Source organism: Haliotis rubra, unplaced genomic scaffold (assembly GCF_003918875.1).
Source record: "Haliotis rubra isolate DU_JTF1 unplaced genomic scaffold, ASM391887v1 Scf609, whole genome shotgun sequence".
NCBI classification, from domain to species: domain Eukaryota; kingdom Metazoa; phylum Mollusca; class Gastropoda; order Lepetellida; family Haliotidae; genus Haliotis; species Haliotis rubra.
In genome coordinates, this window is record NW_025767312.1 from 552,409 (window position 1) to 576,907 (window position 24,499).

The following is a 24,499-nucleotide window of genomic DNA, read 5'->3' on the forward strand; positions in this document are numbered from 1 at the left end:
GTATCATGAGAGTTGATATCCCATGCTGCAACATGGCGTAATTATCTTGAGGTTGTGAGTGCATATACATCGATATTTTCTTCATGAAATGTGCAAGAACATCATCTAATAGGAAACATTTTTTACACACAATGAAACACAGAGACGTGTCGAACATTGGCGTCAATAATCCGATGTCAAGATCTCAGTAACTACCTTCATTATACGACCACGCCCTCAAGGGAGAAAACTCTGTTATATTTTCATCATCAGGGTGTGCGAAGTCAATATTTTTCAAATAACTGATCCCATGTCGTGGATGGTTATTGAAAAGTTATTGAAGACAGAACATGTAATGACTATATGCCACATTCATCATAACACGTGCCCTGAAAACAATTGATAAACAGTTTCCCAAGATTTATGAGTTATAGTTGATTTCAGAAGACTTCATCAGGGTGTGCGAAGTCAATATTTTTCAAATAACTGATCCCATGTCGTGGATGGTTATTGAAAAGTTATTGAAGACAGAACATGTAATGACTATATGCCACATTCATCATAACACGTGCCCTGAAAACAATTGATAAACAGTTTCCCAAGATTTATGAGTTATAGTTGATTTCAGAAGCTGAGCATACTTGGGCTGTATGGTGGAAAATATATTGCAGAAATAAATGCAAAATACTGGAACACAAAAACAATATTGAAATAGATATTTTTGGGAAGTGCAGGGGTCCAGATAATTTTTCAACATCAGGAGTACGTGCTCCTTATGTTTTCAATATATAAATATAGGAGTACTGGAAAAACTAAGAGTACATTTAATTTACTGAATGGAATTTAATGGCATATCAGTAATCTTGTGTTTCGTTTCATATATGCACCACAACATTGCTACTCTTGTGTAAACAGGTCAATAAACAATAAAACAATACTTTTTCAGATAAATACGTCTGTAAATGATTTTAAGACCGTACACCATTGCTGTGGTGCGTATCTGCTATGTTTTCTAAATTATTTCCTATCGTATCGTGCATATTTTCTATCCGTATATATGCCGATACGGCCCTTATCTAGAGCCCTGGCAAGTGTATGGTAGTATTCCAGTGAATGTGTAGTCTGTTACAGTCCCTGAACCGCATAAACCCGGCCATTTCTGCTTTGCAAAAGTCCTAAATGAAGCAAGTCTAGATTTCCTCAGATTCTGTATCTTCCTTCTCACCCAGGGGCTCCTTTTTTTAAATTTAACAGGAATTGTTTGTTTCTAGCAAAATTATATATATTCTGAGATTAAGCATTAGTCTGGTGCATTGTTAGAATTTTATTACAATCAAATCGTTTACAATGGAGATTGCTGAGCACTTCCATTGGAAAATAAATATCCAAATGTCTACTGATTAAATATAATTTTTTTTATGTGTTCCATCATTAAATCCTGCTCACATTCTTTTTTAATATTAATTACTATTATTATGACCCCGTTATTGTCATATATTTAGTTAATAATTCTGCTTCGTTCCTTTTTTGCATTCTACTGCATATACTACATCCAAGCCATTCGTTTTGAGCACCACAAAATTAATGTTTGAGTCCTCCCAAATTTATTACCAAATTTATTGTCTACAGGACTAGAGCAATGTAAATTTCTGTAAGAAATTGCTTTTTTGCTCATGAAAACACTATCTTTATCCAATAATTAGCCATGCTGGGACATACTTTAACATACAAACTTCATACATTTTAATCTCGAAGGCCTATTTATTTTCATTGAAGGAAAGCATCCTTGAAGATGAGGAAAAACCAACATGTTTTATTGAACACAACTTTTTTCTTCATCAATCATGCAAACAAAATGTAGCTTGTGTCACTTAATGTATAAATTGTGCTCTGTAAATTTGGTTTAAATTCAATTTATTTCTGTTTTATTAGCCCCTGTGGGTATCATTGACAGAGATAGACTCAAAGGGGTTAATTTGGTGTAAAACATGTAGCCGATGTTGTGTAAAATATATACATGTTATCACATAAATGTGTTTTGGTATGGTAATAATTTTGTATTACGAATGAACATTGTATTAAGCAAGCCTTGACAAGCTAAATACATAGTGTTTGGTCTTAAAGCGGGGGTATTTACCATTCCAAAATACACATGGGTCTTTATCTTAACTCTTTATCATTTAATGTCATTCTTGAATTCTGAAGTTGAATGACCTGTTCCCATCTCTCATTAAAGTTTGAATAACAAAACAAAAATGTCTTCACACTTAAACCAATCTGTTCTAATGGAAGGGGGCGGTGGGGTAGCCTAGCGATAAAGCGTCCGCTCGTCACGCCGAATCAGTTCGATTCCCCACAGGTTTCAATGTGTGAAGCCCATTTCTGGTGTCCCCTGCCATGATATAGCTGGAATATTGCCTAAAGCGGCTTAAAACTAAATTCACTCACTCTTCCGCAAGCCCTTCCTGTATTGCCAAAGCCCCAAATTCTGTAATATTGCTGGATTTTTGCTGTAAGCTACATAAAACCATACTCACTCACTCTAATCAAAAGACCCATATATGAAACAAAACACCTGATATTTGTTCAAATACAGAACATTTTTTAAAATGTCCATATTCAAAGCATTAGATTTTCTGCAGATAATGATGATGGTTCTTCCAAGAAACAGATCTTCCCCATAAACCAGTCGAATCTGACAAGATGAAACTGACAAGTGGTGTCTATTTCACTCCTTCACACCAGATCAATCAAATATTAATGACAGGGATCAAATTGCACAACATGAAGCTTTTCAATTCCTAATTCTTGAAACCATTGTCAGATTTGTATCTTTTCATGTATTTCGCCATTGTTATGATCAATACTTGTAAGATTTTTTTCAAAAAAATGTAATGATTTTCTTTCTTCTTGCTGGGAAACAAATGTGCCTGAAAGTTTTACATTAAATTATGACAGAAACCGATATTTTAAAGCTGATTTTCCTGAAGTGTACGAAGCTTATGTCATTGATAATGCTATTTATTACATGATAGAACCGAATGATATTCCAATGTGATTTTGTCATGAGGTGTTTGTACCCAACAAGGTAATAATGAGTTTTAATGACACAGTAACGCTGTGATGTAAACCTTAGTTTAGATGATGTACAATAATGGTGTCTGTTGCAGATCTGTCTCCAATGCATGAGCTAACAAACTGATCAGATTTCACCCATGTTGTAACAGAATTGGCCCATTTACAGGTACAAGGTCCTCATAAACTCGCAACAGCTGTGGTCTAGCTTTATCAGTGTAAGGAGCTACCAGTTGTGCTGTCCATTTGCATACAAGTGGATTCCCCCTTCTCTCTCTCCCCCCTACCGTAAACAGTCTGTTCACAGATTTCAGCTCTCCCACGAATCTCACTGTCAGTGGGGTGGTAGCTAGATTTTCAAAAGGAACAAGGGGTGTTGTTGACTGATGAAGTAGAAGTTGTGAAACTTCAGAGAAATCATGAAAATGACATAATATTGGGCTTATACATGTATAGAAGTGAGTTTTCAAAATCTCTGTCTCTCTCATCTTTGTTGATGATTTAAAAGGGGGGCACCCATTTTGTTCTGGGGAAGGTGGGGGGGGGGCACCCATTTTGTACATATGTACTGGGGGGTGGAGTAGGCATTTTGTCTGTCTGTCTCTCTGCACGATGAAGTCGGCTTCAAAAAGGACCCAACCCATTTCTTCTGGGAATCGAACCTGGGTCGTGGGTGTGTCCAGCAAACACTGCGATCACACCGTTCACAGGGCTATTTGGTTGTGACCATGTTTGATACTTACAACCTCCAAACATGATGATTCGATCAGTTGCCAACGAAAGTTCAGTTCAGTTTCATCCCTGCAGCAGGCAGGTTTCAAAGCCACACCATCCAGAATAAACAATGTAACTATACTCCGACGTCAGCCGAAAAACAAAACTTAAGCAGTAAAAATTGCCGCTTACCTTGTAAAGAACTTTGCCAAATCCATCGTGGGTTATACTTAATCAACTTCAAAAATACGGTTTTACGCACGTGCATGACGCGAGAGAGTTATGTCCCTTGAAGTGATGTCGCTGATTGGAAACAGACAATTAGTTCGTCTGCGTTCGAGCCCCGAGAATAAGAGTAATCCGGTGTTGATTTTCTAGGGATTTTTTTACTAGCAAATAAAGCATTTCCTTTCTTTCATCTGTGAAAAGTCAACGCCAGCTTAACGTAATTTAAAATTTAGTACCTCAGCCATTGTCTCTCTTAATAATATTAGAACCATTTGGGAAAACAGGGATAAGATCGTCACTTACTTATCGAGTTACGATAAGCGATTTAAACTATATAAACACTCAAGTCTAGACACAAATGAATCATTGAGTAACACAGTTTGGTGCTGAATGTACTAAAATTGACCCGCCTTAACGTCTTGATTGAGCCCCACGGACGTCGTTTGATCTGTAGAGACAAAAAGGACTTGAACGAGAAGCGTTTTTTCTTGAGAAAAAACACCAGTATGTGTCCAAGCGTTTCATGAAGATCAAAAGGTTTCTTTGCCAGAGTTGGTTCAACGAGTAAAGACAGAAGTTTCAAAAAGAGTTCATTTAAAATGTCATCGATTGAAATTGATAGAAAGTACAGCGGGTGTTTTCATAATCTATTTCCTCTGGAATAAACTCGTAGGCTGTGTACTTGTAAGCGAACAGCTGTGCTTGATGACCGAAATAACGTTAATGATTATCCGAACAAACCCCTTAAAGAACGTAACGTCAGAAAAAGGACTTGTATGACGTTGGCTCTAAAACAAACGTAGCACGTGTAAATTAGCTTTCCTCGTGAACATGTCGTTGTGTCTGGATTTCCTATGAGAACCAAACTGAACGTTCAAGATTGCGCTGTTAAAAAGGAAAATTCTCACGTGTATCAATAATATGGAATTGACAGTGGACAGAAATAGTGAGGTGACGTTGATATTGGGTTTAACATCGCAGTCAAGGTCACTGCACTGTGTTAAGACGTTCATGTGAGTGAGTGAGTGAGTGAGTTGGGTTTTACGCCGCTTTTAGCAATAGTCCAGCAATATCACACCAGAAATGGGCTTCACACATTGTATTCAGAATGCACGTGCAAATGTGGGTTATTGTTGTTGTTGTTTGTTCTGGGGGTTTTGGGGGTTTTTTGGGGGGGTTGTTTTGTTTTTGTTTATTGTTTGCTTTTGTTTGTTTTGTTTTGGTTTTGGGGTTGCTGTTAGGTTTTTGTTTTTTTTGTGTTTTTATTGGGTTTTTGGGGTGGGGGTGGGGGTTCTTTGTTTTGCTTGTTGTGTTGTACTAGTCACGTGCATGTGTGTTGTTGTTTTTTGTACTAGTCAAGTCCAATGTCATTATTATTGTGCTAACCCAGTGAGATGCCATGCCACAATATAATATGGACACCTCACTGGGAAATTTAAACAACAAACATTGATTATTTATGCTTGATGACTGAGTGAGGTTCGTTTTACGCAGCTTTTAGCAATATTCCATCAACACCACCACCGGGGACACCAGAAATGAGCTTCACACATTGTACCCATGTGAGAATCGAACACGGGTTTCGGCGTGCTCTAACCACTAGGCTTCCAAACTGCCCCACCTCGCTGAGACACGCTATACTGACCAGGCAGGGAGACAAGAAGCACCATTAGATGACGTCTTCGTTGTGACGTTGCTATCGACCCACCGACCTTCCAGTGACATACCTGATGGTACTAGCTGTGATCATAAATACTAACAACGCCAAACATGCTTGTTATATTTGTAAAAATACATTTTTAATGAGTAAACATTAAACGAACGCCTGAGCGGAACGAAAAACTATTTTTCAACAACAGAATCATTTTCCAAGACCGTATCGTGGATCAATGATAGCATTATTTCAGCAACCTCACTACACATGTTATCTTGTAAAAATGCATTTTTAATGAGTTAACACTAAAAGACGAACTCGTGAGCGGAACGAAAAACTATTTATCAACAACAGAATCATTTTCCAAGACCGTATCGTGGATCAATGATAGCATTATTTCAGCAACCTCACTACACATGTTATCTTGTAAAACTGCATTTTTAATGAGTAAACGTTAAAACACGGACTTCTGAGCGGAACGGAAAACGATGTACCTGCAAGGGAATCATTTTCCCAGACCTTATCACACACGGATCAATGATAGCACTGTTTCAACACCCTTACTACAGATGTTATCTTGTACAAAATGCTAAAACCAACGTAATAACGTAATGATCAGAACTGAATGGTGGTGTGTGGTCCTGTGCATAGAACTCAGGTCACAAATCAGTTAAGCAACTTTGGGCGCGGTGAGTCCTTGGATGGGTGACCCTGTTTGGGAGCTTGACTCCTGAGAGTTTCTAGGACTTCAGTCCTGCCCGACAACATGTGGTCTCACCTTAGGCAAATGAGTTTGTTCAAAAGTGCCACTGTTCACCCAGCAGAAAATGGGTACCCGGTGGGATAAGTCCCATGCCTATTAACCTTCTAGCGCCTCACAGGCAGCTTGGGCTGTCCGAGGTAACAACAATCAGACTGTGTGCTTTGAGCAGGATATGAAGCCTGGAAAGGCGCGTTACATAATTATAGAGATTATTACAAGATCAAGTGTGTCATATGACTTATACGAAACGAATGTGAAATTTTGCAAGAGTTTCGTATAAGTTGTATGACACAGTTGCTCGAGTGTAATAATTTCTTTATTATCCATCTTATCCATGTACATTTGTGCAGTAAAACACGGTAAGCAAGTGTGACGGCCCTCTTCAATGACGTCACGTTCAATTGTTTAATGACGTCACAGACGACAAAATACAGAAACAATGGATGCTAGGCAAAAGTGATATGTGCACATATGATATGACACTGGTTATATTGCACCATATGAAAAATACATATTCTTAATTATTATAAAATTAAAATTAATATAAATAACGAAAACACCCAGAATACTAATATTGTATAACGTATATATATATACGTGTTGCAATTCTTCGAAACAATGAGACGACCTTCATAACATGCTATTCATCCTTAGATCAATTCTGGAAGTTCGTACACGAGACCTGGTGGTTCTTCAGCCGGGAAACATGGTATTGACGTTATTCCCAGCTCAGCGACCACCATCTTGAATGAACAGCCGAAGAGACCTTAGAACTGGGCGTTAATGCAATAAGCCGCGAAGTGAGACATTCGATTTACGAAATTCAGAAAAGAGAGTTCAATGCCAGTTTGGCCTCTTTCCGAGAATTATGTCGACAGCGACTTTGAATGTCGCGCGGGGTGGAGCGAAGGCTTGTATATCTTTAATTTGCTTTGACGATATTTTTCCCCGTGTCAGTTCGAGGTGTTAAAAACGCCCTAGTCTTTCATGGAAAGTTTGCTGTAAAAGTTAGAGGTTTGTAGTAAAAATCAATACGAAATAAAAACGAAAGTGACATTTTAACCCTTTAAGGGCTAATTCTATATTACAACAGGTTGAGAATTTCCCTTGTTTTATTTGTTGGATCCAACATTCTATATAAATTATCTACATTAATTTTTCAAAAACATTGATGTTTTTTAGCATAAATTTATATTTTCCTCCTCCCCTTTTAGCAATGTTTCAGCAAGATCAGGGAACACCAGAAATGGGTTTCACACATTGTACCCATGTGGTGAATCGAACCCGGGTCTTCGGCGTGAAGAGCGAACGCTTTAACCACTAGGCTACCTCACCGCCCTTCTCCTCTTGAGCTCAACTGCCCGCATGCATCTAAACACTGGCAAAGGAGTGATTTAGTATGGTTTTACGCCGCTTTTAGCAATATTCCAGCAATATCACGGCAGAGGACACCAGAAATGGGCTTTAAACATCGTACCCATGTGGGGAATCGAACTGTGTGTGTCCGTTCCAGTCCAGACTAATTCCAATTTAAAATGTTCCTCATGGTGTCGAACGACAGGCAGGTTTACAACAAGTACCATGTTTTAGCTCCTTTTTACACAATGCGGCAATTTTAATCCCTCCGTCGGGAGGTAAAGTAGCCCAGAGGTTAAAGAGTTGTCGAAGACCCGGGTTCGATTCCCCACTTGGGTACAATGTCTGAAACCCATTTCTGGTGTCCTCTGCTGGAATATTGCTAAAAGCGGCGTAAAACTAAACTCATTCACTCACTTTATCTTTCCCAGCAGATGTCTTTCCACTTAAGCATGGAGATATTCTTTGGACCTATCCGAATTTGTATAAGAATCTTGTCACGAAAAAACACTGTAACATTGAACATTTTAATGTATCGATAAAAGGTACAGAAAGTGTGCTAGAGCCAGTTGAAAAGAGATCGATCAAAATCGCGTCCAGACCGGCGAACCCTTTTATTGCAAGGCAAAGTGAATTTTGATCGTGTACTTTTATTCTGTGAAAGGCTATCAATTCACCTTTGTATGCTAAGAGTTACAAAATAGAATACGGACAAAAAAATTCACCGCTAAAAGTAACCGGCGCGTGAACATGCGGAAGTCTTTGGTATACATAAATACGAACTCATTCAGGCCCGTCGCAGCAATTCACGCGCATCGATTTCTGTGTTATTATGAACTGGGCGTGTTCGGTTAGGAAGACGGGTTCCACGATGGCTTCGACCAGATGGGGTAGTCAGGAATGTTGTCCCTCTTAATTGGAATCAATATGCATGATCTTCGTTTTCGTCAGAAAGTCTACGAAAATAATCAGTCTAAGGGACAAGATAATTCGATTACAGTTTGGCAGTAATATGATGGAAAAAACAAATTATGGTATCTGATAAAAATCAAAAGGTATAGATAAATTTGTACGATAGTGTATTATAGAACGTGGTAAAAATATTGCTGTTGTTATATGTTGTTCCTGATGATAGATATGTACTGTAGGTAATCTTTGTGGGGTCACGCAGATAATAAGAGGTAAATCTATTTCAGAAAAGCGTTGCGTTTTCAACTTCCAAAAGTGCATCTGGAATGACCCATTTTCACCCTCACTGACTACTACTTGACATGTATTGCACGTGCATGGGCTAAACCACTGGTTGCGTTTAGGCGCGTGTTTTTGGTAGTTTTTTTTCTACAACCTTGCATCTAGCACTTCGTTTCATTGTCTTTAACAGTTGCCCATTTTTTATTCATTAAAGTATCCGATAAGTCTGTCAAATGACATCTTTATTTCGTCAACTGATAATCACATTGTTGTCAATATGCTCAGACATACTGATACTTAATAATAATAATAATAATAATAATAATTGATTTATAGAGCGCCTATTTCCAAAAAATATTGCTCAATGGCGCTATAAAGAGGAAAGATTGTAGACAATGTCTATGGAAAAGAGAGTTTGAAAAGATGAGTTTTGAAAGCGTCAGCAGATTCTATTTCTTTTAGGGCGAGTGGTAGAATGTTGGCATATGACACCAAAAATGCCACTCAAAGAGGAAAATAATCACGAAATAAAGGAAGTTGTTAAGGATAAATGCCACTCAAAGAGCTTAGGCTATATGTAGACGTTTTATCTATACACATACTTTTAACATTAAACATAATGCTCTCAAAGAATAGAGTCTCCCCTAATCTCTTCATACCCTTTTCAATATTCACAGGAAATTAGAGTTTCGTGGAAGTTATTTCAGCTTGAGAGAGTGTGAGCAATTTTCTTCGATCATGTCTTCCTTGAGAATGTCCACTCAGTTTATTCCACTAACTACATGCTACCCCATGGCAACCATGGCGTAGGAACATCGCTGTGAACCTTGTTACGCAGAATCACGCCGCATGTAGTCCGTACAATATGGCGGTCAGTTTTGGAGACGGGTTATTCATTCTGTGATTAACAGAAACAGGTATCCGTATTGATTTGACGACAAAAGCAGACAAAAAACACACAATTTGAATACTTTCTAAAGCTTCAATATACGTATACTGGTGCCATGGCCTCACTATGTCACGAATATCAATTTCAAGATTCAGACATTTGTCTCAGTAGAAACACAGGGGCGTGTCACGCATAGAAACAGCGTTAGAAAGACATATAGGTATACAGACCCTACCCTAGTATGATTGCCTATGGTTTTAGAGAAAATGTCTGCTTACTGTCGAGGAAATGATTTGTAGATGTTGCAATAAGTTTTTAGACCCGTGGAATGGCGCTGCCGATCGAATCTAGCCCTACATAGGTGCTGTTAACGTGGCTGGAATTAATAAACGAATTTAAAAGGTGAGTTTTCGCTGTCTTGGGTGATCCATGATTTTGGCTTGGAATTGCGGAGGTAGCTGATTTCGGTGAGTCGTGGCGTATAACTTTTGAAATAATGATCCGATTGTGACCATTTATAGCTCATTTTGTAGGGAAATCATCTCGCTTTTGATCCGTAGGCCTCGACGGGGCCTTAAAAATAGTTTACGTGGTGAAATCTAACTTAGATTGAGGAGGGGGTGGTTCCGTCGTTACATCCCTTTCCTTTTATATAGTAGTAGGGGAGGGTCTGTATACCTATATGTCTTCCTAACGCTGTTTCTAAGCGTGACACGCCCCTGTGAGTGGAAATAAACGCAACACAAGCAATTAGTCTATCTCGCAGTCCCTCGACCGCATTATGTCCCCTTCCGCCCAGCCCTTTCTGCAATGTTAAATCCCCAGATGAAGCAAGTCTAGATTTCCCAAGGTTCTGAATCTCCCATCTCACTGGGGCTCATTTTCAATTTATAAGGAATTATTTTTTTTATCGAAATTATATATATTTATATATTAGAACTAAATCTACAGATGCACCAGACGACATATTCTGAAATCGATATAAATAATGTACCTTCTCGAACAATTTTCCAATAAAACGTCGCTTATTGAGTAGGTAATATAGCAGTTCATCTTGGATGATTTAAGAATAAAGGGTGAGGTGAAATGGGGTATAACGTCGTGAGAATATTTCGCTAATACGACGACAGTTCGATTCCCCACATGGGTACTATGGGAGAAGCCCATTTCTGGTGTCCCCCGGCGTAATATTGCAGAAATATTGCTAAAAGCTGCGTAAAACGGCGCTCACTCTCTTGTACAACAAGTATGATCTCCTGTTACGACAAACAACGGCTGAAATTGTCTAGATCTGTCATACAGACCCTGAAACAAATATCTCAAAGAAAGCCCTTGCAAGTCTAGAATATGTGGCAAAGTTTCTTGGCTCCTCTTTTTATTGTATTTTATGATTAGACTCGAGGAAACGGTATTTTTTCTAAAATACGTTCATTTCAGAGACTAGATGTTACTCTAGACTGACGATGAACGATATCAGGTTAGTCATTTTTGGGGGTAGTTGAGGCGGTGGGCCGGGGTACCCTAGTGGTTAAAGCGTTCGCTCGTCATGCTGAAGACCCGGGTTCGATTCCCCACATGGGTACAATGTGTGAAGCCCATTTGTGGTGTTCCCCCGCCGTGATATTGCTGGAATATTGCTTAAAGCGGCATCAAACTAAACTCACTCACTCACTCGATTCCTCACATGGATACAATGTGTGAAGCAATTTGTGGTGTTCCCCCGCCGTGATATTGCTGGAATATTGCTAAAAGCGGCGTAAAACTAAACTCACTCACTCACTCTTTGGTAGTTACTCAGAAACAACTACGTCCCTGATGTTACGGCCAAGTGCGTATCAATCATTTAAGCAAGGCGAGCGTGACTGATTACAATATGATCTACACAGGTCAGGATGGGCTCAGTCGATGAGACAGACAGGCGGTCACGTTTATTTAAGTGTTGGCGGATTGTTTTATAAAAACATAAGCCGCAGGTTTCTGATGGTTTTATTTTCTATATATTTCACGTATATTTAGTGGAGTGAGTGAGTATGTTTTACGCTTTGTTTAGCAATATTCCAGCAATATCACAGTGGAGGACACCAGAAATTATCTTCACACATTGTACCCTTGTGGGGAATCGAACCCGGGTCTTCGGCGTGACGAGCGGACACTTTAACCACGAGGCTACCCCACCGCCCCTGTAATTAGTAACACAAGCACGCACGCACGCACGCACACACACACATATATATAAGAAAAATATCTCATGAACTATTTTAGAGCTATTTTGCATCATTGCATGGTCGTTATATATACATTCTGGTTGCTGAGATTTTACAGTTGTTCACAAACTGAGGAAAAACACGTCCTCAAATATCTGATTTTGGAGGTGAGGTGAGGTGAAATTGGGTTTAACGTCGTGCTGGAGAATATTTCGCTCATATGACGACGTGCATGCGTGTGTATGTGTATGTGCGGCTGCTTGTACTAGCCCAGACGTAAGCTGGTTTTATAGTTATAGTACTAGCCCACTGAGATACCATGTCGCAGTGAAGCACACATTATACTGACTCCGAGCCGACCAGTCCTTGTTGTACCCATTAATGCTGAGCGCCAGGCAGGGACCAACAAGTACCATATTTTAACGTCTTTTGGTATGACGCGGTCAGGGATCGAACCCGCGATCTTCCACTCTCCGGGCGGACGCTCTAACCACTACACGACGGAGAGGGGGGGGGGCCTGATTTTGGAGTGAGATCAACATTTTCTAATGTAATGGTTAGGAGCTCAATTATTGTTTTCTATTTATTTTTATTTTCGTGTTTTGTTTTGTTTTGTTTTGTTTTTGTTGTTTTTTTTAATGATAAATTTACGTAGTCTAAATACATTTAATATTATCAAAACAAAATGTTTTGTTTGCGAGGCAATTATTCGGAAATATAGGGACTTTATAAGTTTTGTAGAAAAACGACTTCGCGCCTCCTAAAAATAACATGTTACATATTCAGTTATAGGGGATGGTGGGGTGGCCTAGTGGTTAAAGCGTTCGCTCGTCACAAAGAACAACCCGGGTTCGATTCCCCAATTAGGTAAAATGTGTGAAGCCCATTTGGGGTGTCCCCCGCCGTGATATTGTTGGAATGTTGTTAAAAGCGGCGTAAAGCTGTTTCAAGCATGTACGTAATACATATACACTTCATGTAAACCTGTAGATCTCATGCACTGTTAACTAAGGGCCCCTATCAGGGATACATATTATTTTGTAGTCACAGCAAACTGCGAACAGCCTAAGAATTCGTTAAAAGAGCTAGACATGAAAACACTCGTAATTTTCAGGTAAAGAAGCACGCCCTGAGAGCTCACTTGAATCCGACATGTAGGAGCCTGTTTAGTAATTTAGACTTATTTTTTTGGTCAGTTTTAATGCTTATATTCAGTTCTGAGTTGGCAATAGACATGTCTCGGAGGGTTCTTTCACAGCAAAAACAAAGTGTCTAATATATTTAGCAGACTGCGCAACTTAACTTTGTAGTAAATAAATTCCTGCTGTACGAAATGTAGCCCATGTCTAACAAAAACAAAAACTAATTTTAAATAAAATCACTAATTACAACGTTGATTTTGTTCTAAGCGGGAGAGACTGTTAGTGCCAAAACGGCAATTGCGAAAAATCGTATGTGATAATCCTTTAGTCATAGCGACTTATGCAAAACAACCATTGTCCAATTTTGAAAGAGCGGTTTCTCTGGTTCAGACTCGAACGTTTAATGTTGTAATGATGCTGGAATATGTGCGGTGCTAAACAGCAAAGAATACGGGTTTGGAGCGCTGCGCTTAAACACTTTTTAGTCTTACAAAAAAACACACGAAAGTAATGTTCACAGCGTGATCTACGAACATTCGGCACCACTCGTATCTTTCCGTTAGCTTCGAGAAGGCTTGATCGGGAATGACACAAATTGGTCATGATTGTTGGGCCAGGGTGGGGCATCAGTTATCTTGATTTAAAAGTGGGATACGTTTCAACGCATGCGCAGTAATTCACGTCAATGTCATCGACGTCCCTTCACTGCACCGACAATTTCACAGTACAGAGAATTTACGTGATGCTTCAACCATCCATTCTCACTTGGAAACCAAAGTCTCCGAAAAATATTCCCAAAATCAAATCGGAAGGATCCAATTGTATCCCCTCCACTCGGCAAACCTCGCCGACCGTGATGGCGAGAACAGAACACCCATTAAGCGTTAACAGTTACAAAATCTCCCCTTCATAACTAGCATGTTCTCTTGGAACTTCGGCGATCCGGAGTTCGGCCACAACTGGCTGATTTAGCCGACATTCCAAATGATTAGTTCAACGTGGCGGAGTCTCCCAAGACTGAAATGGCAATTATCGCTACAGGTTAGAAGAACCTTCTCAATGGTCGACAGAGACATGCACGTTGCGTATTCTGTCGGAAGAACCAGGTCTACGGTTAGAATAATGAGTTTTTGGCAGTTGTGCAGTTTCAAATTGAACTAGAAGTACGAAGCGGCGTAAATTATAATATGAAACTCTGTTCACGTTCTTTGATGAATCGTAATGGAATAGATTGAATAATTTAGTTGAAGACACAGGGGAAATATTGCGGCTTTAGAATACACCACTATTTGTAGCGAGATATTCTGTTCTTGGCATGTCATCGTGTGGGCAGGAACTGCTCTAATGTCATTAAAGGTACTGCAGACCCAAGGCGGGAAGCAGGAGAACGCGCCCCCACATTCCTGTTTTTTAGACGCTGTACTTTTTCAACATTCTTGATCCTGGTCTACATGCAAGTAGTGTGGGTTATAGTACATACTATGAGATAAAGCTGCGGCGTAAAATTCGACTCAATCGGAACAAATCCAAAACATCCTGATATTTAATCGGGCGTTCTCTTACAATCTCTATCATTAGGATGGCGGAAGAGTGAGTGATTGAGTGAGTGAGTAATATTCCAACATTATTCCGACGGAAGATACCAGAAATGATTCATTCGTACCCAAATTTCACGAGTGAAAACTGACCGACTGAGTTTGGTTTTACGCCGCTTTTAGCAATATTCCAGCAACATCACGGCGGGGACACCAGAAATGGGTTTCACACATTGTACCCATGTAGGGATTCGAACCCGGGTCTTCGGCGTGACGAGCCAACGCTTCAACCATTAAGCTACACCCACCGCCCCCACGAGTGAAAAGATTTTGTTACTTACGTAGCTTAACCTTAGGTCTGAGGAGAAGGTGAATTGTGTTTTACGCCGCTGTTAGCAATATTCCAGCAATATCACGGCGGGGGGACCCCAGAAATGGGCTTCACATGTTGTACCCATATATGGAATTGAACACGGGTCTTCGGCACGACGAGCCAATGATTTATCCACTAGGTTACACTACCGCCCCGTGTGTGGAATGAAACCCAAGTCTTTGGCCTGAGGTGCGAACAATTTATCCATTAGGCTTCCCCACTACCCTATTATCATGGAAATAACGATTCCTCTTCAAAACAATTTCTGGGGCGGTAGGGTAGCCTAGTGGTTAAAGCGTTCGCTCGTCACGCCGAAAACCCGGGTTCGAATCCCCACATGGGTACAATGCGTGAAGCCCATTTCTGGTGTCCCCGCCGTGATGTTGCTGGAATATTGCTACAAGCGGTGTAAAACCAAACTCAGTCAGTCAGTCAGATGAATTTCTAAACAACTGACATTTTCAGTCCGTACCTAAAACACATTGCCAAATAATTTTTTACACTTTCATGATGAAAAGTAGCCTCAGCGAGATGAGAGATTTTGAACTTGGGAAAATTACAGACTTAAAAATAGCATGGGGCTGTCGCAATACAGTGAGTGAGTGAGTTTAGTTTTAGGTCGCACTTAGCAATATTCCAGCTATATGGCTGCAGTCTGTAAATAATCGAGTCTGGACCAGACAATCCAGTGATCAGCAGCATGAGCGCAATACAGATTGGGCTGGCGGGAGAGTGAGTGAGAAAGTTAAGTTTTACGCGCTTTCAGCAATATTCCAGGAATATTACGGCGGGGGACCCGTGTGGGTATATCGAACCCGGGTCTTCGGCGCGACTAGCGAACGCTGTAACATCTAAGCTACCCACAGCCCCCTGGCGGAAGAGAAACAAATATGGTTCAGAGACTCCGAGACTGTCTGTTGCCATATTACAGCTGAAGTTGTGCAGTGATGTATCCAGGCAATGTACTTACAAGCTTGCCCGCCATGGTCAGCGAGCGTTAACAATATAGAGTCATGTTAACATATCGACAAATCGATTAAGACTGTCCGCGTTCACTTGGGAGAACTAGATGAATGGCTAAAGGATTGTTGATCAATAAACTCTTTGAAATGCATCATAAAGGTACATACCTCTTCCTGACCCCGTGACCTCGGCCTTGACCCTCCCCTCATTATGAACACATGCAATGGAGTGTGTTTGTTTTGCACATTTATTGCAGGAAATTCTTTAAGAGGGCGGCGACAATTCGGTTTCGTTCATTTTCTTTCGCGTCGAGAATCGATCCAGGGGCGATATTCGTGTGTTAAGTGTTGAAAAAAGTGAAAGCATGGAATGGAAAACGTTGCTTTCATATGTTTTACATAGTAAAACGTTTCTATGAACATCACCCGAGGACCACAAAGACAAAACATCGCCTCATTTCAATTCCATTATTTCATAAATTTGGATGTAATGAAAGATTAAAAACAAATTCGATTTTCAAGTTTCAAATTGTTTTTTTCTTCTTTTTTTTTCAAAATCAATGATATATTGAAATGTCTCTTCAAATTCGCAAACGTTATTCCGGCTATAAACATCAAAATAGATCTTTGGATGGCAAGTCAGATTTTTTAAATCTCTATTTTCAAATTTAAAATAATTTTAATTTCTGATTTCAATATCAATCAGGTGTTCAAAAGCTGTGACTTCAAATTCATCTTAAAACAAGAATTCGTCTTTAAATGACACATTGGATCCCAGGAGTCTTTTACTAACCGATCGAATGGGAAAACGACAAGAAATGCAGCATGTATATCTGAACGCGTAGCGAAAATATTTGTTGAGGTACAAACACCCCCCTCTCAACGTCTCATATGCAATTTTGATAGTGTTACAAATAGACCAATTTAGATTGAAAAGGAGCCCCAGTGAGATGGGAGATTCAGAACCTGAGGAAACCTAGACTTGCTTCATTTAGTGCATTCATTTAGCATTGCAGGGAGGGGTAGGCAGTAGGAAAAATAATGTGGTTCAGGGACTGTGAGATTACCAACCCAACCCAAACACACACACACACATCCCAAAAAATCCCCCGCGCGCACACGCACACGCATACAGACGCACACGCACGCACGCACGCACACACACACACACACACACACACACACACACACACACACACCACAAACACCACAAACACACCTCCCTAACCCCCCAAAACGGAACGCACGGTAGACGTTAGTCTGTCTCACAGTCCCTGAACCACATTATTTTCCCTACTGCCAAGCCCTCTCTGCAGTGCTAAAGCCCTAAATAAAGCAAGTCTAGATTTCCTCAGGCTCTGGTCTCCCTTGGGCTCCTTTTCAATATAAATGGGCTTGTTTGTTACTATCAAAATTATAAATATTCAGAGACTAAGCCTTAGTCTAGGTAGACGTACACGACCCTTCGGTCACCAAGCACGACGATTACTTAATTACTCAAAGTACAGATGAGTACTTTGAGAAGCAGAGCCTTGTTATGGCAGCTCTGTGCATTAGAAGTGGACACAGCAGCTCTGATAAGACTAATATGAGACCACGAGCGGATAATATGTACAATTTTATCATTTATATCCCGGCAGGACGCAGGGCCCTATTCTACACGTGTTCGGCGTTAGTGAGATCAAAGTAATGAGTTAAGTAGACTGGTGAATTTATTAGAAACATCTGAGGGGCAGTGTCTTCAATCCTGGAAATAGCGGGATCTTGTCAGACTCTGTGATGGAGAATGAATGAGTATAGTTTTATGCCGCTCGTAGCATCAGATGGAATTCCAGTTCGAACCCGAGACTGCGTGTCAAGGTACTGGCGGTGGGGTAGCCTAGCGGTTGAGGCGTTTGCTCGTCACGCTGAAGACCCGGGTTTGATTCCCTACATGGGCACAATATATGAAACCCATTTCTGGGGTTCCAAGCCGTGATGTTGCTGGAATATTCCTAAAATCGACGTAAAACCGTACTCACTCACTCACTGCCACTACTACTATAACTTTAATGTTGTAAATACTGCGTTAAAACCGACTGACACGTCCAAAAAAGGGTCAAAGCAACCAAATTGCCTCTTGGGATTCCAGATGTGACGAAATTGATATTCTGTCATAAAGTAACAGGGGCGGTGGGGTAGCCTAGTGGTTAAGGCGTTCGCTCGAGACGCTGAAGATACGGGTTCGATTCCACACATGTGTACAATGTGTGAAACCCATTTCTGGTGTCCCCCCGTGATATTGCTGGAATATTGCTAAAAGCGGCGTGAAACCAAACTCATTCACTCACTTATTCTATGTTCGGGTTCGGGTTCGACATACCCACACGGGTCCCCCGCCGTGATATTGCTGAAATATTGCTAAAATCGGCGAAAAACTCACTCATAAATTATCTGCTCCCGTCATAAACCTGCCACCACTGAAAACGAAATAGCCTCTAACCAACTACAACCAACCCAGTCTAATATGTTAGTACCCATTTCTTTAATCTGTCCGAATCACGGCATATGTAACACTTCTGTGAGAGATCCTTCTTGAATTAAACACAAGACGTTATCACCACGATGGATTAACCCTAAAGAACGGCGAGATTCCCCTTGAAATTACTTCTTCAGTTACCAAGGAAGACTTCTAAGATTGATTGCAGCCAAATTATTTGACACCAGTTAACAGTAAGCATATAAATCGGACTGGATCGTTCCTAATTTACAACAGATAGCTGCCGAAACTACCATCTTTATATCGGATTTTCAGCGTTCACTTTGGTCAATCCAGACCAGATTGAACCGAGGTCCTCGGGTTCGCCATCAGCAGAAGCCAGGTCTAGACAAACGTCTCTCAATGTCCGATATTCGGTCAGTTCAAGCGCATGGAACCAAGGCATTGGAAGAGATTTTAAGGGGCAGGGGCTTTGTTTGTTGAAATGAGGACCGAATTCCGGGTCGAATGAAGCAATGAAGGCGCTTCTGTTAGTCCCTGTTGGTCTCCGCGGGCCTGAAATCAATGTCGTCTGCTTTGAAATTGATCCCGCGACTTCCCGCGAGCACAGTGCTCGTTACGTCACGACAGGACAGGGCTGCGCTATTGAGACAGGAATATCGCAAGGGATGTTGGGAAAATGAAAACAGCCAACAGTTGTCAAGATGGAGGCAGGGGTTGAGATGGGCGATTCGCTACAGGTTCCCGGGGGTTAAGACGCGTGTCTGCCCTTGGAATGCCTAATTTTGTGTTTGTCCTGAACAGTTAGGAAAATGCCCAACCGCACTCTAGAATCGTAAATTAAATGCGAAGTGAATCGTGAGACAATGTCCATTGGTAATGCTTTCGTCTTCCGTGGATGAAGATTATTATATGATGGTAGTGTATGGTATTATCCAAAGTGATTAATATTATTTCGCTTATCTTTTATAATTTTGTTAATTTAATTGATATGGTTGTGCCCGTGATCTGGAGTTTCCCCAAAGACGTAAACCCCCAAGCCCAGCATCCCTTCAAACATTCATCCCACATCAAGCTGACTTGCTATAATATAAACCCATGAAGATCCCGGTTAGAATTGGTCTTTAGCAACCCATGTTTGTCATAAGAGCAGACGGTCAGATCAGGTGGTCAGATTCGCTGACTTGGGTGACACATGTATGTCATACGGGTATCGACCCGTGAAGATCCGGGGTAGAATAGGTCTTCAGCAACCCATGCTTGCCACAAAATGCGACTATGCTTGTCGTAAGAGGCGACTAACGGGATCGGGTGTTCAGGCTCGCTGACTTGGTTGACACATGTCATCGGTTCCCAGTTGCGTAGACTGATGCTCATGCTGTTGATCACTGGATTGTCTGGTCCAGACTCGATTATTTACAGACTGCTGCCATATAGCTGGAATATTGCTGAGTGCGGCGTTAAACAACAAACCAAACAACCAGTTAAAGTTTTCGATCGTCACGCCGATGACCCAGGTTCGATTCCCCACATGGGTACAACATGTGAAGCCCATTTCTGGTGTCCCCCGTCGTGATGTTGCTGGAATGTCGCTAAAGGAGGCATAAAATACCATTCACCTTCTCCTCAGAGCTAAGGTTAAGCTACCTCAGTCACAAAATCTTTTCACTCGTGAAATCTGGGTACGAATGAACCATTTCTGGTGTCCCCCGTCGTGATGTTGCTGGAATATTGCGAAAAGCGGCGTAAAACCATACTCACTCACTGACAGTAGTGATATAGCTGCGATATATAGTCCTAATAACCTTGCAGAGGGGGAAGGGGTTCTTGAAGTTTTGTAGGAAACGGGTAACATTTATATCACTGCTTCGAGTCAATTGTGCCTCCAAAAATGGTATTTCTTTCCCAATACATTCGTCCCAGAACATCCAGTATGTACAGAAAACCTTTTTCTCGTCTTTGAGTGTTTTTTTTCTTTTCAATGTCCGTGTCAAATAACTGTTAGATTACACTGTAGTGAAGGTGTTAATCTGTGTAAACATTCGGAACAGTCGGAATAACGAGGGTCAACTGTACCTGGTAATGCACTGGTTAACTGGCAGCGATCTATTAAGATTATAGTTCGCTCACGGGGATCGATACAATGGGTCAGAAAACATTCGTCTGTCCGAGGAGTGATCAACCCGTGTCCGATATATGTCCAGACATATCAGTCAACGTTGTCAGATCGCCGGCAGACAATATTCGGCCGTGTTGTGAATGAGAAACCACATGGAAACCAGACCAGTAGTAAATCGGACAGTCTGAGCGCCAACGCCGGACTTTGTACTGGACAGAAGTGAGTGAGTCTGGTTTTACGCCGCTTTTAGCAATATTCCAGCCATATCACTTCGGGGGGACACCAGAAGTGGACTTGACACATTGTACCCATGTGGGGTACTGGACAGAGAAAAGATTACCATTTTAACGTTCAGTAGATCAATGCTAATACAGTGTAGGAAAGATAGCCCGTCCCAACGTCCGAGACGGATGAATTTTGTGGAGGACGGGTTAAAAAAATATCTAGTCCGTCCTCATGTCGGGTCAATTTTAGCAAACCAATGACATATATATAATGATTATAACCTTTTTGAATATTTACTGCCGAAGGTGTTTTATTTATATTTGGAGAACAGGCTAGATTTTGGCAGGACTGGTAAAAAATTTGACCTGCCTGTCCTGTGGACAGGCTAGATTTTCTACATCTTTCCTACACTGGCTAATAACGTCAATCATTTGATTGTCTGGTGCAGACACGATGATTTACAAATCGCAATCATATAGTGGGGAGATTACTGAGTGCGGCGTAAAAGAACAAAGAGAACTTTGTTTTCACAAAAAAGAAAAACAATCTTCGTAAGTTTCTTAGCTTGTTGTTCAAGAACATTCCCGGGGCGGCGGGGTAGCCTAATGGTTAAAGTTGAATACCCGGGTTCGATTCTCCACGTGGGTACAATGTGTGAAGCCCATTTCTGGTGTCCCCCCCGTGATATTGCTGAAAGCGGCGTAGAACCATACTCACTCACTCACTCACTCACTCACTCACTCAAGTTATTCCCGCCATATGGTGAAGTTCTGTGAAGAATCTGAAGAGTCTGGACCAGACAATCCAGTGAAATGAGATACGATGACATGTATTAACCAGGTCAGCGAACCTGACCACCCGATCCCGTTAGTCTCCTCCTACGACAAGCATGAGTGAGTGAGTGAATCTGGTTTAACGCCGCTTTTGGCAATTTTCCAGCGAACGCCTTAACCACTAGGCTACCCCACGGCCCCCGAACAAGCCTGAACTGCGGAAGACCAATTCTAGTCAGGAATTAACGGGACCGATTTTAATGTATGTCATACGGGTATCGACCCGTGAAGATCCGGGGTAGAATAGGTCTTCAGCAACCCATGCTTGCCACAAAATGCGACTATGCTTGTCGTAAGAGGCAACTAACGGGATCGGGTGTTCAGGCTCGCTGACATGGTTGACACATGTCATCGGTTCCCAATTGCGCAGATCGATGCTCATGCTGTTGATCACTGGATTGTCTGGTCCAGACTCGATTATTTACAGACAGCCGTAATATAGCTGGAATATTGCTGAGTGCGGCGTAAAACTAACCTCACTCACTCATACGGGTATCACAGCTGTGTTGTCACCTCACGGCCACTATTACATTGGTCAGTCAAACGCACAGTATGCTCATACCAGTCTCTACAACGCACAGAGTCTTGTGAAATAAATTCACTGCAAGAAACGTTAATGCGATACAAACATTCTCGCTCATCACTTAAGAAGAGCTAGAGCAGAAACAACTTACTGACATACGACACGTTTATATCTGTTCTGCGAGTAAAGAAAAGAAAAGAGCCTATTTTTGGTAAATCCCGCTCTTGGAGCGTGATCATAGAACATAAAGACCGTTTTCTGATGGTTCCTGAAGGTTTCCACAGACCCGGGGATCGTCGTTAATGTGATCTAGAGGACGTTATATCAAATACTGGCTATGATCTAAGACATGGATGTTTTCTGATTATTCTTTTTTTTTTAAAAGAGAGTACCAAACTTAAAGAACGACACTCTAGCCTCCTGGGTGAGTGAGTTGTTGGGTGAGTGAGTTGTTGAGTGAGTGAGTAAGTTGTTTAGTGAGTGAGCTGTTGAGTGAGCTGTTGAGTGAGTGAGTGAGCTGCTGGGTGAGTGAGTTAGTTGCTGAGTGAGTGCGTTATTGAGTGAGTTGTTGAGTGAGTGAGTGAGCTGTTGAGTGAGTGAGTTGTTGAGTGAGTGAGCTGTTGAGTGAGTGCGTCAGCTGCTGGGTGAGTGAGTTGCTGAGTGAGTGAGTTGTTGAGTGAGTGAGTGAGCTGTTGAGTGAGTGAGTTGTTGAGTGAGTGAGTTGTTGGGTGAGTGAGTGAGTGCGTTGTTGAGTGAGTGAGTAAGTTGTTTAGTGAGCTGTTGAGTGAGTAAGTGAGCTGTTGAGTAAGTGAGTAAGTTATTGAGGTGAGTGAGTTGTTGAGTGAGTGAGTGAGTGAGTGACTGTTCAAGGTTCGATTATTAACGGACCGCCACCATATAGCTTGAATATTTCTGATTGCGGCTTTAGACAACACACCAACCAACCAAAACGTATTAGGTAACCGTTACATCTCGGCCGTGTGATTAAAGACATATATGAACCACGTTTCATAACGAAACGGCACCACGAAAATAGACCCACGTCGAGACCATCTCTTGTCAAGTCGGAGATGGCTCCAAATATAACTCTTTGGCATTATCACTCTTTTAATGTCAGTAAAAGACACCCTCCACGTCATTTTAAAAAGATTTACGACAAGGCATTGAAACGCTCTCCGCAGTCTTTAAAAGTAATTTGTCTCCGTCAATAGTATAAACATCTCCTAATATATCTGAACGTATGTCCTCAATAAAAACTGTCCAGGTAATATAGACTGAAAATAGAAGCTCATTTCAAAAGCCCGTTGCCATGGTTACCTGTGATTCCAAGGAAGGCGTTGCTATGGCAACGCTAATTTTCAAGACATGACTTAGGCAAAAACACCTACGTGATGGGAAAAGACGGCATTAAACAAGAGTTCCATATTATCAATTAACTGTTATCAACTCTGAGACTAGTGAACCACACCAGCTATTATGCATGTCGTGCTGTTGTGCAAAAGAATACAACTCATAAATTCAGTGAGTTTCATTCGAAATGAAAATGGTCAAATTGACATTTCCAAGAATAATTTATCTCGCAGAAACGGGGAAATAAAATACAAATTCGAGGACAATCATCGGAGTAAACATCAGATTATGATCGTAAATATTTCCGAGGAACGTGTCGGAAAGAGACAAAATGTATTTTCTGAATAAAGATACAAATGTAATGAAATTTAAATGTAATGAATTACAGCTTGTCGTATGAATAAGCACGAGAAGTATGACCCCTGAACATGGAGGTCACCTGGAGAGCGTCATGGCATGGACACATGATCTCACGTAAATTGCGGACATTCTCCTGAAAAAAGAGCTTTTATGGATGCAATACCTTGGCAAAAAGCCAGAAGACACATGGGCGCATTCGTACATAGTTAAACGAACTGGCAGACAGGATACCAGTCTGGATAGTTAAAGGCGGACTTACCCCTGGTAGAGTCTTCTTTTCATGAAGAGCCTGCTGCGCTTTTACGGCGCTGTCGCGACTGGAGTATGTGAGAAATGCACACCCTGAAATAATAAATAATAAAATATAATACCAGTGACTTTGGTCGTATGCCACATCCAACAGTATTGTCTACAATTATAGATTGACTGAGTTGCGTTTAACGCTGTTTTTAGAAATATTCCAGCAATATCACGGCGGGGACAAAAGAAATGGGCTTTACACACTGCCCCCTTGTACGGAACCGAACCCAGGTCTTCGGCGTGCC

The 24,499-nt window shown here is 41.1% G+C and overlaps 1 protein-coding gene across 1 annotated transcript in view; it reads right to left on the bottom strand.

Annotated features, from left to right (window-relative positions):
* LOC124255766 (CUGBP Elav-like family member 3-A) overlaps positions 1 to 24,499 on the bottom strand; it is a 293,163-nt gene that overhangs the window by 230,289 nt on the left and 38,375 nt on the right. The window contains 1 exon segment of the mRNA XM_046689676.1: positions 24,214 to 24,296. Within this exon segment, the coding sequence (XP_046545632.1) occupies positions 24,214 to 24,296 (83 nt within the window).